The 15,718-nt window shown below is 32.4% G+C and overlaps 1 protein-coding gene and 1 long non-coding RNA gene across 2 annotated transcripts; one reads left to right on the forward strand and one right to left on the reverse strand.

Moving 5' to 3' along the window:
- Nucleotides 1–355: 355 nt before the first annotated feature.
- Nucleotides 356–1,096, reverse strand: LOC120578415 (uncharacterized). Its single transcript, XR_005644241.1, has 2 exons — nt 963–1,096; nt 356–851 (listed from the first exon to the last, which is right to left on the reverse strand). It is a non-coding gene; the product is annotated as an uncharacterized lncRNA (long non-coding RNA).
- Nucleotides 1,097–12,598: 11,502 nt separating this feature from the next.
- On the forward strand, nt 12,599–15,011 carry LOC11431919 (U-box domain-containing protein 7). The gene is made up of 2 exons (XM_003588847.4): nt 12,599–13,298; nt 13,819–15,011. The coding sequence occupies exons 1-2, from the start codon at nt 12,694–12,696 to the stop codon at nt 14,759–14,761; spliced, it is 1,548 nt and encodes a 515-aa protein (XP_003588895.2). The 5' UTR covers nt 12,599–12,693; the 3' UTR covers nt 14,762–15,011.
- Nucleotides 15,012–15,718: the final 707 nt, after the last annotated feature.

Consider the following 15,718-nt stretch of genomic DNA (forward strand, 5'->3'; position numbering starts at 1 on the left):
TTGTTTAAATTTTATTTCATTTTCTTGATGTAGTTTTGAATAATGATGGTATTTCTTATAAAATATCATTCTCTTTTTTTATATGGCAATTTCTTTCATGATAACATTCATTGAATGATATTTTTGAAATCGTAGTTTTTTTTTTTTTAGCAAAATGTGGGCAATAGAAGCATTGCCACACCAAAATATATCAAGAGAAACAGATATATAAAATGTACCAAAATCCTTTCAAAACCCAGAAAATCTAAAACTTGGCAAGTCAAGTTTGTTCCTACCAAAATACTTCATGGTTTGAGTAGGAAAAGAGTCCAAAAACTATATGCAATGATAGTTAATCCTACAGAGTCAAAATATCTGCACAACTATTACCTTCTCTATAAATATAAAAGATAATCACATTTACATTTCTACATAAAGCCAAAACATTCCTCCAGTGTTTGCTAATGTTTCAAGGAACTATAGATTTTGATTTGAAGGCAAGAACAACTAACTGGAATCATATTATATCCAAAGGTTTGAGAAACCTTTGGAATTTGCTACCTTTATGGCCTTCATGCTCCTTCAAGTTATGTAGTAAAATTTTATCCAACAGATAACTTCTTAGCAAAGCAACCCAGACAGTCTACATTATTGTCTCTACAAATGACCCCACGAGCTAAAATTTTAGGATTCCCAAGGCAAGCATCATCGGTGTTACGTTTCACCCATCCAAGGATTGGAGGATGCCAAATGACTTCTTTAATAGAAGGGGCTCTAGGGGGTGGATGTTGACTCTAAAGGCTCTGATAATTGAGAAGTCATGCGTTGAAGAAGATGTAGTCTTTAAAGAATTGTTGTGAGTGTTTTGGTTGCTGCTAATTTTGCTCCACATATCAATGAATTGTTGTGAGTATTTTGATCTGAATCTACAACAAACTTCATAGATAATTGAATATAAATTAATAATATAAGGAATATCTTACCTTCTTGAATATCAATTCCCCATAGTTGTCTTCATATATAGAGATTTTGACGGTAGAAACCAAATGGCAGTGTTGAAAAGGAAAATATTTGATTTAAGGCTTAATACATCATTTAGTTCCTTAACTTATTTTTTTATTTTCACTTTAGTCCTCTAACTATAAAGTGTCTCAATTTGGTCCCATAATTTTTCCTCTGTTTACTAATGTAGTCCTCTTTGTTAATTTTTTTCAAAAATTGTTAACCCCTTGTCCACGTGTCATTTAAGATTGGCGATCAAGGGCTGGATTTAGAAAGCACACAAATATAAAATGAACTCACAACATATGATTATTTCTATTGAATTTTCTAAAAATTAAAATTAAAATAGAAATAAAAAAAACTCATTTCCCTTCGTCCTCTTTTTCTTCCTCTTCTCTGTGTTCCCTTCTTCCTCTTCTCTTGTTCATTCTCCTCCTTCTTTGTTCATGTTTTCTTCTTCCAATCTTTCATAAAAAACTCATTTTCGAATTCCAATCATTCATCATCAACATCAATCCTTTCAAAGTCCAATCTAAACCCATTTTTGGATCTAATCTAAACCCTTCCAAATTCCAATATAAATCCATTCTTTTATGAGCATTAACCCATTTTGTTGTTGTTGGGGAGCAGATTTGGACCGGATTTATTGTGTTGTGTTGTTGTTGATATGTTGTTGTTGTTGTTCCCGAAGAGGATGCTTGTGGTAACGGCAAATTTGGTTGGTAAAAAGGAAATGATGTGATGATGAATTGAATCCGAAAGAGCATTGATTCTGTCTTCTCCTGAAATTGAAAACCGCGTCTGGCTTGATGGCCACCGTGACATTTCCATCAGTGAGGAACGGATCGCAACAACATTTCCAATCACACGGAATCACTAGTAGTCAATGGAGTTTGGAATTTGGTGTCTTTTTATCCTATATAGAAGATGAACAAAATTTTGAAATTATAATTTTTGAGGTGCTATAAGATGAGAGAGTTTTGGAATTTTATTACTAAGTTTTGCTGAAAATTTTATGGGGTTTCTGAAAAATATTTTGTGAAGGATTTTTCTGGATCGATGATAGCTATGAAATTTTGAGTCTTGTAATTTTCTGGAATTTGTTGTGTTGGGGTTTCTGAAAAATAGATATGAAATTTTGAAATTTTTTGGATTTCTGTTTAAGATGAAGATGGAGATGAAAGAAAGATGTAGATGAAGAATATTGGGACGGGAAGAAGATGAAGAACAAAATTAAGTGGTTGTGGTTCATTATAAACTACAATAGATTCCTCTATGGTCCAACAATCTTCATTAAAAAAAAATCAAACGGTTAAAATTAAATTTTTTTAATAAAGTTTATAGTAGACCATCTACAAAGTTGGTACACCTTAGACATTTAAAGTTAAAAACTAACAGAAAGGACCACACTAGTAAACGGGGTAAGACTTATAGGACCAAATTGAGACACTTTATAATTAAGGGACTAAAATGAAAACAAAAAATAAGTTAAGGGATCAAATAATATATTAAACTTGATTTAATTAGTAAGATACTTCCATCAGTGTTTTGCAAATGATTTGTTTAAAGGCCCATTTTAATTTCTTAAAAAAAAACAATTCAACGGTAGTTTTCCTCATTATAACAATGTTTTTTCCTCCCATTAATGAGGGAAAGCAATAAAATCAAACTTGCATCTCCGTGGGACCAGGATCCTGTAAATTGGAAATTGAATATATGAAAAGTTTGAATCAAATCAATTTTAATCCCAAATGACAACCGTAAAATGTTGGAAACAAAATGAGTTTTTTGCGATGTCTCTAAAATTTTTGATGATAACAAAGTATTAAAGAATAATTTAAAATGCTAATATATGTTTAAGTGTGCATGACCAAATATTAAAATTTACCAAGCTCTAAAGATATATAAGAGCATCTAAAGCTCTGAAATCAGACTAACCAGAAGTCAACATTTTGATCAGTACATTAAAAATACTTGTTAACAAGATCATTTTATCAAGTACATTGAAGATACTTGTTAACAAGATCCTTTTATCAAACATCTTAGCTTTACATTCATAGGACCAACAACTATTAGATTTGAGATAATTCAAATTGAAACAAATTAGCTAGGGTTATAAAACTATGAAATTAGCTCCTAGAAAGTTAACAGAAGAAGCTGATACATTCATCATCTTTGCTTCAGCCCAAACAGTGCTTCGAACTTCGAAGTATATCTAATTTTGTTCTTCTTCCGTAAACATAAATTGTCTTTATTTTTCTCTCTAATGCCTTCAAAGCACTCTCTAAGATACGTATAATCTTCCTTAAAAAAAAAGATACATATAATCAAGAGGTCAAAAAACAAGGTATTTTTCAACATCAAATATTAAAACACAAAAGCTCTTGTCTTTTTTCATTTGCGTCAGCTTCTCCTTTTATAAGTTTTATTTTATTTTTTATATATATTTTAGTTAATGATTAAAACAAATCTCTTTGTCTCAGCCAACAAATCTAATAGAAAAAATTTGAATATTATCTCTTCAAAAATTTATCAAAACATTGATCCTATTTATTATTACACAACATATTATAAGATTATATCATACAATATCTCTAATGTTTATATTGATCTCCTTTCAAACGATATTCTCGGTTTATTTTTATAAATGAAGAGGATATTAGTATAAAATAGGTGTCGCATGTAGAGTTTTGGACACGTTACCTCCTGATTCTGACATGGAGATAACTGTAGAGAGAACAGAACACAGAACACCGTTCCTTGTTTGAGGTTGTTAGACAGACCCTCGCGCATGTCACGCTACTTGTGAACAAACACACACCGTAACACAAATACAACCTCAATCAATGTCACCTGATTCAGCATGCATGATAATGGGTCCCTCACCGTTCAAATAATAACATGTGGGTCCCATAAGAAACTTCCCTGATCAACGGCATTAGCTGGCCGGCAGTAGTAGTAGTACGACAAAACTTGCACAACACACACTGACACAGTCACACACCTCAGTATAGTACCTCACACACGCACCACGTGGTCTCTTTTCAAGGATTCTTCTTTTCTTTTTATTTTTTTGTATGTATGTACAAAATGAAAGTTATTATTTTTTAATGATCAATTTCAACTTTCTTTATTTGTAACACATTAAAATTTAAATGTAATTTAGTGAAAACAAAATATAACACGAACTAACAAAGTGATTCAACTAACTGCTTTAGTCTCCTACTAGGGATGGCAATTGGACTCAGGTCCAATGGATACCCGCATAAAATATTCATAATGGGTAGCGTAAAATCCCGTTATCATAGGTTTGGGGACGGGTCCGGGTAATACACACGAATTTTAATGGGTATGGGCACGGGTAAATGTACTATACTGTCCAGCCCCGTAACCCCGCATATACATATTTATTTAATATCATATGTAATTTATTTATTTTTAGTGTATAATTAAATAATTTATTTAGCTATTTAAGCCTAAACTAAAACCTAAAAAAAAAAACTGCTTAATACAATAACAACTCCATCATGTTGGTGTACAATATTTTAGAGATATTTTGTATGTTTTTAATTGGACTAAATACTACGATTCGTATTATTTTATAAGTTAATTTTAAAATATTTTGACCAGTTTTATTTCAATTGTGATGTTTTTATTGTCTTTTCATAGTTAAAGTGGGGGTAATGTGTGCGGGTATGGGTACTTAGATACCCATAGGGTATGGCGAAGGGCACTAAAGTTGTTGCCCACGAGGGTACAGACACGGGTACGGGTAATTTTTAAAAATGCGGGTATGAAAATGGACATTGTAGTACTCTATCCATTGGGTACCCATTGTCATCCCTATCTCCTACTGTAGGAGACTTGATTTTTTTTTGTTTGCAAAATAGATGTGAACCATTATATTTTATTTAGAAGTATTTTAATGGCTGATATTTGATTCTATCGTCACCTCCTAGAATTCTAATTTTTTAACATATATTTCAATTTAAAAAAGACAATTGATTTTTTAAATCACAATTAATAAGGGTATTTTTGACATTATTGAAAAATTTATATGTAAATCCCATAACCAATATCTTCTCTCTTAACATAGAAACACAAGCTCTGGGATTTATTTGCTTCATGCCCTTTGAAAATCAAGATCTCTTCTCTCTCTAAATGTTTCAAATACACGTTTTGGTATAAGCAAGCATACGTACAAATCAGGAACGTAGATTTCAATATATGAGATGTGAACGTTTTATGGAATGAAGCAAGCATACATACAGTTACCGGTAAAATGCAAAGTACGTTAACGTCGGTGGGTACGGCAGCTCCGGCAAATACCTTAAAAACAATAACGGTTAATTGATTGTGGATTTGCAAAATAAGTTTGTGTTTTCTTCTTGTATTTCAAATCCGATCAAAACTACTTAAAAATCGATGAATTTCATTGAGTTTCGTGCGAGGTTCGATTGGATCGGATCACGGGTCGAAAAAACCCGTCTAGTAGACAACAGGCGAAGAGGAAGACTACTAAAAAAAAATAAAAAGATTTTGAATTGTCAAGGATCGAACGAAAACGAGACCAATAGCACTGCAAGCAAGATACGCACATACACATTTTCAATTCTAGGATTTTGATTGTATTTAATTGTTTTTTTTTTTTAAGGATTGTATTTAATTGTTGTTACCAGTTTTGAATAGTTATCAAATAACAAATAATTTAATTCATTTTATCTTGGGTTATTATATATAGCAAATCTTACATAGACACAAGCCTAAATAAAATTTATATTGACACGCATACATAAAAGATAAAATTTTAAAGAGAAACGATATTAAGTTTTTTTGCTATATTATTTTCTCTTTTAAATTTTATCATTTTTGTTTGTGTCCCATTTTTTTTGATTTGGAGTTGTTTTCAACTAAATATTTCTCTTCTATATAATAAATTCGACTGTTGAACGAGACCTAAGTAGACTAAGGACGAAGTACGAATTCAAATTTTGACGATCAAAATTTCTGTTATAAGTCAATGTGACAAACTATCTCTTCACTGAAATTAAAGTTTCTTGTTCATTCTAAGTTCAATTAGGTCGCATCCAATGGTTGGAGCGATTTTGTTTGTTATCGTTTATCGTTTAGGTAAATTTCAGTAGACAAACAAATGTAGTTCCATGTTGACTGGATTTCTGAAGGGATAGTTTGTTGGATCAACTTATCTCTAAGATTCTGATCGGTGAAATCCATGTTATTGGTTCATTCTTGGTTCAACTAGGTCATATGCAACAATGGGAATGATTTTGTTTGATACTGTTTGTCATTTGGGTGAGTTTTTGAAAGGGTTGTCTGATAATCTTACTAAGACTAAATTTTGTTCTACGAGAACCATCTTAGGAACTTAGATTCTTATCTTTGATAATCTTACTAATTGTCTCTTCCGTTCTATGAGAATCTTCTTAAGAACCAAAATTCTTATTTACGACAATCTTAGTTAGACTAACTTTCGTTCTGTGAGAATCTCCTTGACAACTTAGATTTTTATTTATGATGATCTTACTAAGATTAACCTCCGTTATGTGGGAATCTTGTTAAGAATTTAGATTCTTATCTTTGATAATCCTACCAAGACTAACTTTCATTCTATGAGAATTTTAGTAATACTTACCTTAGTTATTGGAGAATCTTTGAAAGACTGGCTATCCATCCTATGAGATTCATAGTAATACTTACTTTAGTCATACGAGAATCTTTGAAAAGCCGACTATCCATTCTATGAGAATCTTAGCAACACTTACTAGGGGTGGGCAATCACGGGTCAACCCGATTTAACCCGAACAACCTGATGAAATTTAACGCATTCGGTCCGGGTTAAAATGGGTCTCGGGTTGGCCGAGTAAACTTTGCGGGTTATTATGGGTATGTTTGGTTCGGTCTCGGGTTGGCCATGCCTGATATTTTTACACATGATCTTCATATTTTTGTCTTCAATCAGCTCCAAATCATGCTCTAGATCCTTCCATCCTTTAATCATGCTCTAAAACCCTTTCTTTTGCTCTAAGGCTCAATCTTTTACTATATTTGTTCCTGAATTTAAATATCAAGCAATTGAAGTAACAAAGCTCTAGAAAGTGAATAAAACAACATAAAATCTAAATAAAATAAACTAAAATAAACTCTTAAAAACACTAATTATTGACTTATCACCCACCCCTGATACTTACTTCAGTTGTACGAGAATCTCTAAAAGATCGATTATCCATTCTATAAGAATCTTAACAATACTTACTTTAGTTAAATGAGAATCTGTGAAAGACTGACTATCAATTCTATGAGAATCTTAGTAATACGTACTTCAGTTTTGGGATAATCTTTGAAAGACTGATTATTCATTCTATGATATTCTTAATAATACTTACTTCAGTTGTACGAGAATCTTTGAAAGACTGACTGTCCATTTTATGAGAATCTTAATAATACTTATTTGAGTTGTACAAGAATCTTACTAAGACTGACTTTCGTTCCATGTAAATCTTCTTAAGAACTAAGATTCTTATCTATGACAATCTTAGTAAGACTAACTTCCATTCTATGCGAATATTCCCAAGAACTAATATTATTACCTATGACAATCTTACTAAGACTAGCTTTCGTTCCATGTGAATCTTCCTAAGAACTAAGATTCTTATCTATGACAATCTTAGTAAGACTTAGGGATGGCAATGGGTACCCAATGGGTAGGGTACTACAATGCCCATCCCCATACCCGCATTTTTAAAAATTACCCGTACCCGTGTCTGTACCCTTGTGGGCAACAACTTTAGTGCCCTTCCCCATACCCTATGGGTATCTAAGTGCCCATACCCGCACACATTACCCCCACTTTAACTATGAAAAGACAATAAAAACATCACAATTGAAATAAAACTGGTCAAAATATTTTAAAATTAACTTATAAAATAATACGAATCGTAGTATTTAGTCTAATTAAAAACATACAAAATATCTCTAAAATATTGTACACCAACATGATGGAGTTGTTATTGTATTAAGCAGTTTTTTTGTTTAGGTTTTAGTTTAGCCTTAAATAGCTAAATAAATTATTTAATTATACACTAAAAATAAATAAATTACATATGATATTAAATAAATATGTATATGCGGGGTTGCGGGGCTGGGCAGTATAGTACCTTTACCCGTGCCCATACCCATTAAAATTCGTGGGTATTATCCGGACCCGTCCCCAGACCCATGATAGCGGGGTTTTACCCTATCCATTATGGGTATTTTATGCGGTTATCCATTGGACCTGGGTCCAATTGCCATCCCTAAGACTAACTTCCATTCTATGCGAATATTCCTAAGAACTAATATTCTTACTTATGACAATCTTACTAAAACTAACTTCCGTTATATGTGAATCTTCTTAAGAATTAAGATTCTTAGATATAACAATCTTAATAAAATTCAAATGACGGATAAGTGACTTCCACGTATTTGTGTCAATATAAATTTTATTTAGGCTTATATATAAAATCCATAATAAAGTGAATTAAATAATCAATTCCATAATAAAGTGAATTAAATTATAGATTATTTGATCACTACTCAAAACTAGTAACAACAATTAAAAAAAAGAACAATTAAATAGTATCATTCTTCCAGGAAAAAAAAACAATTAAATAGTATGAAAATCCTAAATTTTAATATATGCATTTGTGTTGCAGTTGGCGGAATTTGTTACTAATTGTGTCATAGGGTTGTAGGTTCAAGTCTTGGTTTTCCAAAATTTTGCAATTTTTTTAATCCTCTTCTTCTTCGGCCATCATGCTTAAACCGGGTTGTTTCGACCTGAAATTCGATCCGACTGGATCTTGCTCGATATACAATGCAATTCAACGATTTTTACATATTATTGATCGGATTTGAAAGGCAAGGAGAAAAGACATACTTATTTTGCAAATCCACAAGCCAATCGCAGTTAATTTTTTTAAGGTTCTTTCAAATACAAATATGGTTAAAATCTTGATTTTCCACGGAAGTTACAAAATTTCACACAGAAATTTAATATGGTTTTGATCCAGCTTTTTGATAGCAAGATTCCATATCAATTTGAGAAATAATTATTCAAACAAGAGAAATATCATTATCCCTCGCAGAGCCGCCGACGCCGACGAATTTCGCCATTTACCGGGAACCGCAGTAAGCAAATCGGACAGTTATATCAAATTTCCAAACCAGAAATCAATGCAAATCAGTATGAAAATACACGTTTTTGGTTTCCATGTCCTAATGAATGTAAGGCGTGGCAATGCTTAACTATTATGACCAATCGAACATTTTTGCTCCTTAAGAAACTTATGTTGCCAGTAGGCACGGATGCAAGTAGAAGCATTTGGGGTCAGCTGACCCTACTCTTTGTCAATTTTTTTAACCAATAATACCATATTTTTATATGCGTTGACCCCACTTTAATTTTTTAGATTGCTCACACATGACTCAATTTATACACTTGAGACAAACAATATAAACTATTATATTATATATGTTATAAATAGTAATACTACTTTTACTTTACACGTTGAAAAAAATATTAAAAAAAAAGTAGTGGTCACAAACTCACTGATAAAAAGATGATGAGTGCTTGTCGTACAATAGCAATTGCAAAAACCTTATGTTACTATATATAGGCAGCTGTAGCGATTCACTTCAAGTTCCACACCACACCACTATGTCAATCTCAATTCTCAATCGCAATATCAAAAAATAATTAAGCTTTTTTACCTTTTCTATTTTCTTATGCGTTTTCAATCCTCTGTAAGGTGGAGTTGTTGTTGTTATTTTGTTAATAAACATTAATCCCCTGTAAGTTGTTACCTTTATTCTTATTTTTGTCTTCTAATTCTATTATATTATTGAGATTTAATTTTTTTCCCCAATTTTTGACTTATACTGCATTATTAGGTTTAGTCCTAATTTTTGACTTATACTTCATTATTAGGTTTAGTATTTTTGCCCCAATTTTTATTATGTCTTACTTGTGCTTGTATTGGAGTTATCATTACTTTTACCTCTAGCTACGCAACTGTTGAAAGGAGTTTCTCTGCTATAAATTGTGTTGAAAATGAAAAAAATCTTACAACACTTTCAAAATATGATGTCACGAAGAGGACAATTGTAATTCTTCGTGTATTTAGTTTTTTGATATAGTCATATACTTTTTTTTTTTTTTGTAATTTTCACTATTTTTTGATATAGTCATATACTTTTTTTTTTTTTGTAATTTTCACTATTTTGCTTAATGGTAATGACGTTATCATTTTTTTTTTTGCTTTCGCACCGATTTCCGACCCACTAAACATGGACGACTAATCCGACTCGTGCGTAGAGGCATGCACACTGGCCAAGTGTTGTTCCCGCTGGGAATCGAACCCAGTATTCCCCGGATACGTCCCTGGAAGGAGCTCCTTGCCACTAGAGCCCAAGCAACTTGGTTAATGACGTTATCATTTTAATGGTTATGGTTTTATATATTTTTGTATAAATATTTATGACAAACGATCTTGACCCCACTTTCTGAAATTTCTGGATCCGTCCCTGATTGCCAATCACCAATGGATAACTAAATGAGTATATACATTTCTCTCTTTCTCAACATCTAACGTTCAAAGAAGGATTGTTTAAAAAAAAATAAAAAATCAAAGAAGGAAAATATGAATTTCCTATACTGACCCTGTAATATTCATACCATCAAAATTTAGATGAAGTTATTATAAGAATCATTTATATCCTTTTTACCTACTATAATAGGTAAGGAATGTACCTAACCTGCAAAAACAGGTCATTTAAGCTTAAAAAAAAAATCAAGGTCTCTCACGGTAGGAGACCTAATGAAGTCTCCCACCTTAAACGGCACCTGATTTGAGACTTTTTAGCGTACTCTTTTTAAAAGCTAAGTTTTGATACTATTTAGTGTCAATTTCAATGGGTAAGTTTGACTTCTTAAAAAGAACAAAAAGAAAATGATTGAGCCCAAGAGGTGTTATCAATTTTCATGTATAAGGAGGGCTTCACGAAACTAGCTTCGAGTCCCATATCGAGAGCTATGATTTTGAGATGAAGTTAGATTCAATTTGTATCAAATAGTTAATGAACTCGGCTAAAAGACGTATTGTTCGGAAGAAGGAAAAAAACCCAAATTTAATATCAAGATAGAATACTATATCTATCTCATTTTAATAGTCGTTTTAGAGTTGTGCACATTTTTAAATAAAATAATTAGTTAAGTTGATTTCAATAGAAAAATTAGTATAATCTACTAAAACATCCTTGTTGATTGTAATTAACGGAATGAAATTCAATAAATAAAGATATATTAATGAAAAAAATAATAAATTATATTGATATTTTAAAGTGACAATTATTTTTAATTATAGAAAAAATAATAAAATTTCAATTAAAATGAGACAGAAGGAATAATTTATAATCAGACTTTACTTATTTTCTAACTCAACTTTGGTTAATTAAAACTTCTTAACGTAAAGAAAATAGTTATCACATGAAAATATGAGTTTGCAAGGGTCGGGTCAGACCCAATCAAAATCCGTATTTTATGATACCAAATGCAAATGCAAGATTCATTTATGATATGACAAATTTAGTGTGCTACCAAAATACGTATTTATCATATATTTATCTAGCGTACACGTTATATTATATCATCAAACAAAAGATAAATAAATTTTAACTTTTGTAATTACAATTTCATAAATATATTTACAAATTAAGAGATTAATGTAATGTAATGAATTTCATGCTAATTGAAACAACCAGGCTGTTGACATGTGCGTGCGAGAAGCATGCAACAATGGAGAATAATGTATTACCTTTGGTCTTTAATCTTAGAACCACTTAAAATTGACTTGGAAGATGAATATTCATGGATATTTGCTTAAGTCATATTATTTTCAATGTACTCTTAAAATATTCTCTTACACTCAATACTAATTAGGTTGATGTTTGGATATAAATGATGAGCGATCCAATATTAAAAACTTGGTTCTATATGCTCCAAGGTATCTTAAAAGATGTTCTAATATTATATTAAAATTTATGGTTGAACTTAAAACAACTTCACAAAACCAGTTTACAAGATAAAATTGTCTTTATTTATAAATATTTGTTCCTAATGAGACTCTTAAATCTATACAATACACTAAAGTTTCTCATTTTGGTATTTAAACGTGCCACATGTGTCGACTAAATACTACGGTGCATGGGCACACTAGAAGTGAGTCACAAATAAACAAACTTAGATTTCCTATTGTAACTGCTTCACGTAGTAGGTGATCTCAGTCATAGAAAAATGATCAAACCGTTCAGATAGGTTTGATTAGTTTTCATACAGTTTGATCTCATCCATCAATTAGGGATCATACAGCCAAGATTTGTCATAACATGACGATGTAACAACACCAAATCATATTTTTAAATAAACCTACATAGATTGATCTGATGACGTTGGTTAAGGACATTGACGCGTGCTCTTTCTAAAGGTTTCACAATTTTCTTTGCCAAAAAAAAGTGAGTCACATGGAAACTCACACACAATATATAACTCCCCAATATATAAATACTGAAAATAAACCAAAAACGGGGACTCAACGGTCCCTTTTCACTCTCTCTCTTTCTTTCTTTATCTCTCCCTTCAATGTAGTTCATCGGAGAATGGCAAACTATCACCGGAACAACGTCGGAAACCTCGTTCTCGGCCACCGCCACCGCCACCACCACTCTTCGAAACCACCAACATTCTCCCACCACTTCCGTCTCTGGAACTCCCTTTCCATTGCTTCTCTCCGTCGTCTCATCTTCCACGCCGTCAGCTGCGGTGGCGCCACCTCCCGTTATAATCACCGCCGCCGTAGCACTTTCAACGAAGATGACACTGAAGACTTCTCTTCATCAGCAGCTTCTTCCTTCGACAAACGACAACAGACTCAAACTTCAAAACCGAATGTGAAATCGGAGAAACTCTCCGATCTTCTTAACATGGCGGAGATAGAGACGGAAGAGGAAGCAAAGAAGAAGGAAGAAGCTCTAGAGAAACTTAAGAGACTTGTGAAGGATTTGCATGAGGAAGATGATTCGGTGAAGCGGCGTGAAGCTGCGACCACCGTGAGAATGCTCGCTAAGGAGAATTTGGAAGTCAGAGGAACACTTTCGATGCTCGGAGCTATTCCACCATTAGTCGCAATGCTCGATTCAAAAGACGTTGATTCTCAGATCGCTTCTCTCTACGCTTTGCTCAATCTCGGAATCGGAAACGATACGTGAGATTCTTCATCTTCTTCGCTATTTTTGTTTTGTTTCTGTATATAGCCGAAGTGATAAACATCGCATGAAACTCATACATACAACTGTAAGATCATGGGTTCAAACCCAACAAAAGTATCCAGTTTAGCAATATCGACATTGTCAATTGAATTTCTTTGTTATATTGTTAACTTTCTTTTTTTGTGGGTAGGTAAATTTTGGTGGCTAATTTTGATTGATTATGTCATTTTCATTTAATAATTAATTGATTATGATTATTCTCTTTGTATTAAATTGTTAAAATGACAAGCATGTGATTTTAATTTTGGTAGTTATATATCATTTTTTGTTTTTATTATTATTAATAAAGTTGTTCTGTTTTGTAATCTTTTTTTTTTTAATGATAGTGTCTATTTCTACACATGAGGATGATGTGTGTTTTCATTGTTTCTTGCATATGTCTGATTGTGATGTTAGGAGAATAATCGAAAAAAAGTTTTTTTTTTTTTTTTTATTTGGTTTTTTTTGTTATTGCAGAAATAAAGCAGCCATTGTTAAAGTTGGTTCTGTACACAAGATGCTTAAGCTTATTGAATCTTCAGATGGTATTGATTCAGCGGTTTCTGAAGCGATTGTTGCGAATTTTCTTGGATTAAGTGCGTTGGATTCGAATAAACCAATTATTGGGTCTTCGGCTGCAATACCCTTTTTAGTTAGAACTCTTCAGAATAAGAATTTAGATAAGCAAAGTAGTAATCAAGTTAAGCAAGATGCTCTTAGAGCACTTTACAATCTTTCAATCTTCCCAGCCAATGTTCAGTTTATTTTGGAAACTGATTTGGTACTGTTTCTGATAAACTCGATTGGCGACATGGGAGTAACTGAAAGAAACCTTTCAATCCTTAGCAATTTGGTATCAACTAGAGCAGGTAGAAAGGCGATAAGTGCTGTCCCGGATGTGTTCCCTATCTTGGTCGATGTATTGAATTGGAATGATTCACCTGAATGCCAGGAAAAGGTTTCGTATATTTTGATGGTTATGTCGCATAAATCTTATGGTGACAAGCAGGCCATGATAGAGGCAGGGATTGTGTCGTCGCTTCTTGAGTTGTCGCTTATTGGTACTACTTTGACTCAGAAACGGGCATCAAGGCTATTGGAAAGTTTGAGAATAGATAAAGGGAAACAGGTTTCAGGGAACTATAACGGAAATTTAGGCGCAACTGTTTCTGCCCCAATTTGCGGAACTTCATCGTCGTGTGCAAAACCAGATGGAGGTGGAGGAGGAAAAGATTGTTCGGAAGAAGATGAAGATATGATGAGCGAAGAGAAGAAAGCAGTGAAGCAATTAGTCCAATTAAGTTTGCAAAACAACATGAGGAAAATTGTGAAGAGGGCCAACTTGCCTCAAGATATAGTCCCATCAGATCATTTTAAGTCACTCACTTCAAGTTCAACTTCTAAGAGTTTACCATTCTGAAGAATTTTCGATGTGCAGTGAGTCTAGGTTGAAGAGTATGAACCATAATGTATGTTAGTCTTTATATCATAGTTTTTAATTAGCTTTTAAGCTTGTATTGTATGTAGTAGTAGTTAAATTCTTTACTAGCATTGCTAAATTAGACATTGCTTGTCAAGATCTTAATAGATAGTTGTAAAATATATTTCTAGTTTAGGTTTCTTGATAAGATTGCATTGTTTCTTTTCTGTTTAATATTTTGTTTCTTTTACATTGAGTAAGCTCAATCTTTCTAAAATGAAAATGAGAACAAGCTTTGATGCTATAGAAATGTGCACTCTATAATGTATGTACTATCATTGTGTAAGGATGGCTGGCTTCCAAGGGCATGGCATGCAAAATTGGTTAATCTTAGGGATGCTAAGGTCAAAACATTGTTATGAGTGTCCCTACATTCATGGAGTCACTTTCAAACTATAGTACAAATTTGTCTTCTTTTGGGTCCTACATCATGTTTTATTATGCTTAATCATCTTATTGGATCTAATGTGAAAGAGGGTTGTCGGTCGTTTTCATCTCTCTTTTATATAAACAACAGGGACTATTCATTGTTATTTTCTATTTGAGAATCTTTCCCCTGTTGGTATGTCAATTCCAATTTCCATGTGTTGTGTCCCAAGATTCTAATTTGGGTGAGAGAGTGAGTATGAATTTGCAGTGAGATTGTTATGTACTTAGCTGTTAAACTCAATTTTTTTTGGTAGTTAAAATGAATTAATTAATTACCATGTGTGTTTAATTAATGCCACATGCATTAGTTTACTGAATTGTTTTTATTTTTCAACTAGTCATACAGATCCAAATGAGAATGGAAGGATTGATTAAACTTAGATCTAGTTTGGCATGGAAAGCTTAGCTGTTAGTTGCAGATAAGGGCATTTTGACCCCACTATGTAAATGCTGTATCATGTACCTTGT

The sequence above is a fragment of the Medicago truncatula genome, chromosome 1 (assembly GCF_003473485.1).
Source record: "Medicago truncatula cultivar Jemalong A17 chromosome 1, MtrunA17r5.0-ANR, whole genome shotgun sequence".
Classification (NCBI taxonomy): Eukaryota; Viridiplantae; Streptophyta; class Magnoliopsida; order Fabales; family Fabaceae; genus Medicago; species Medicago truncatula.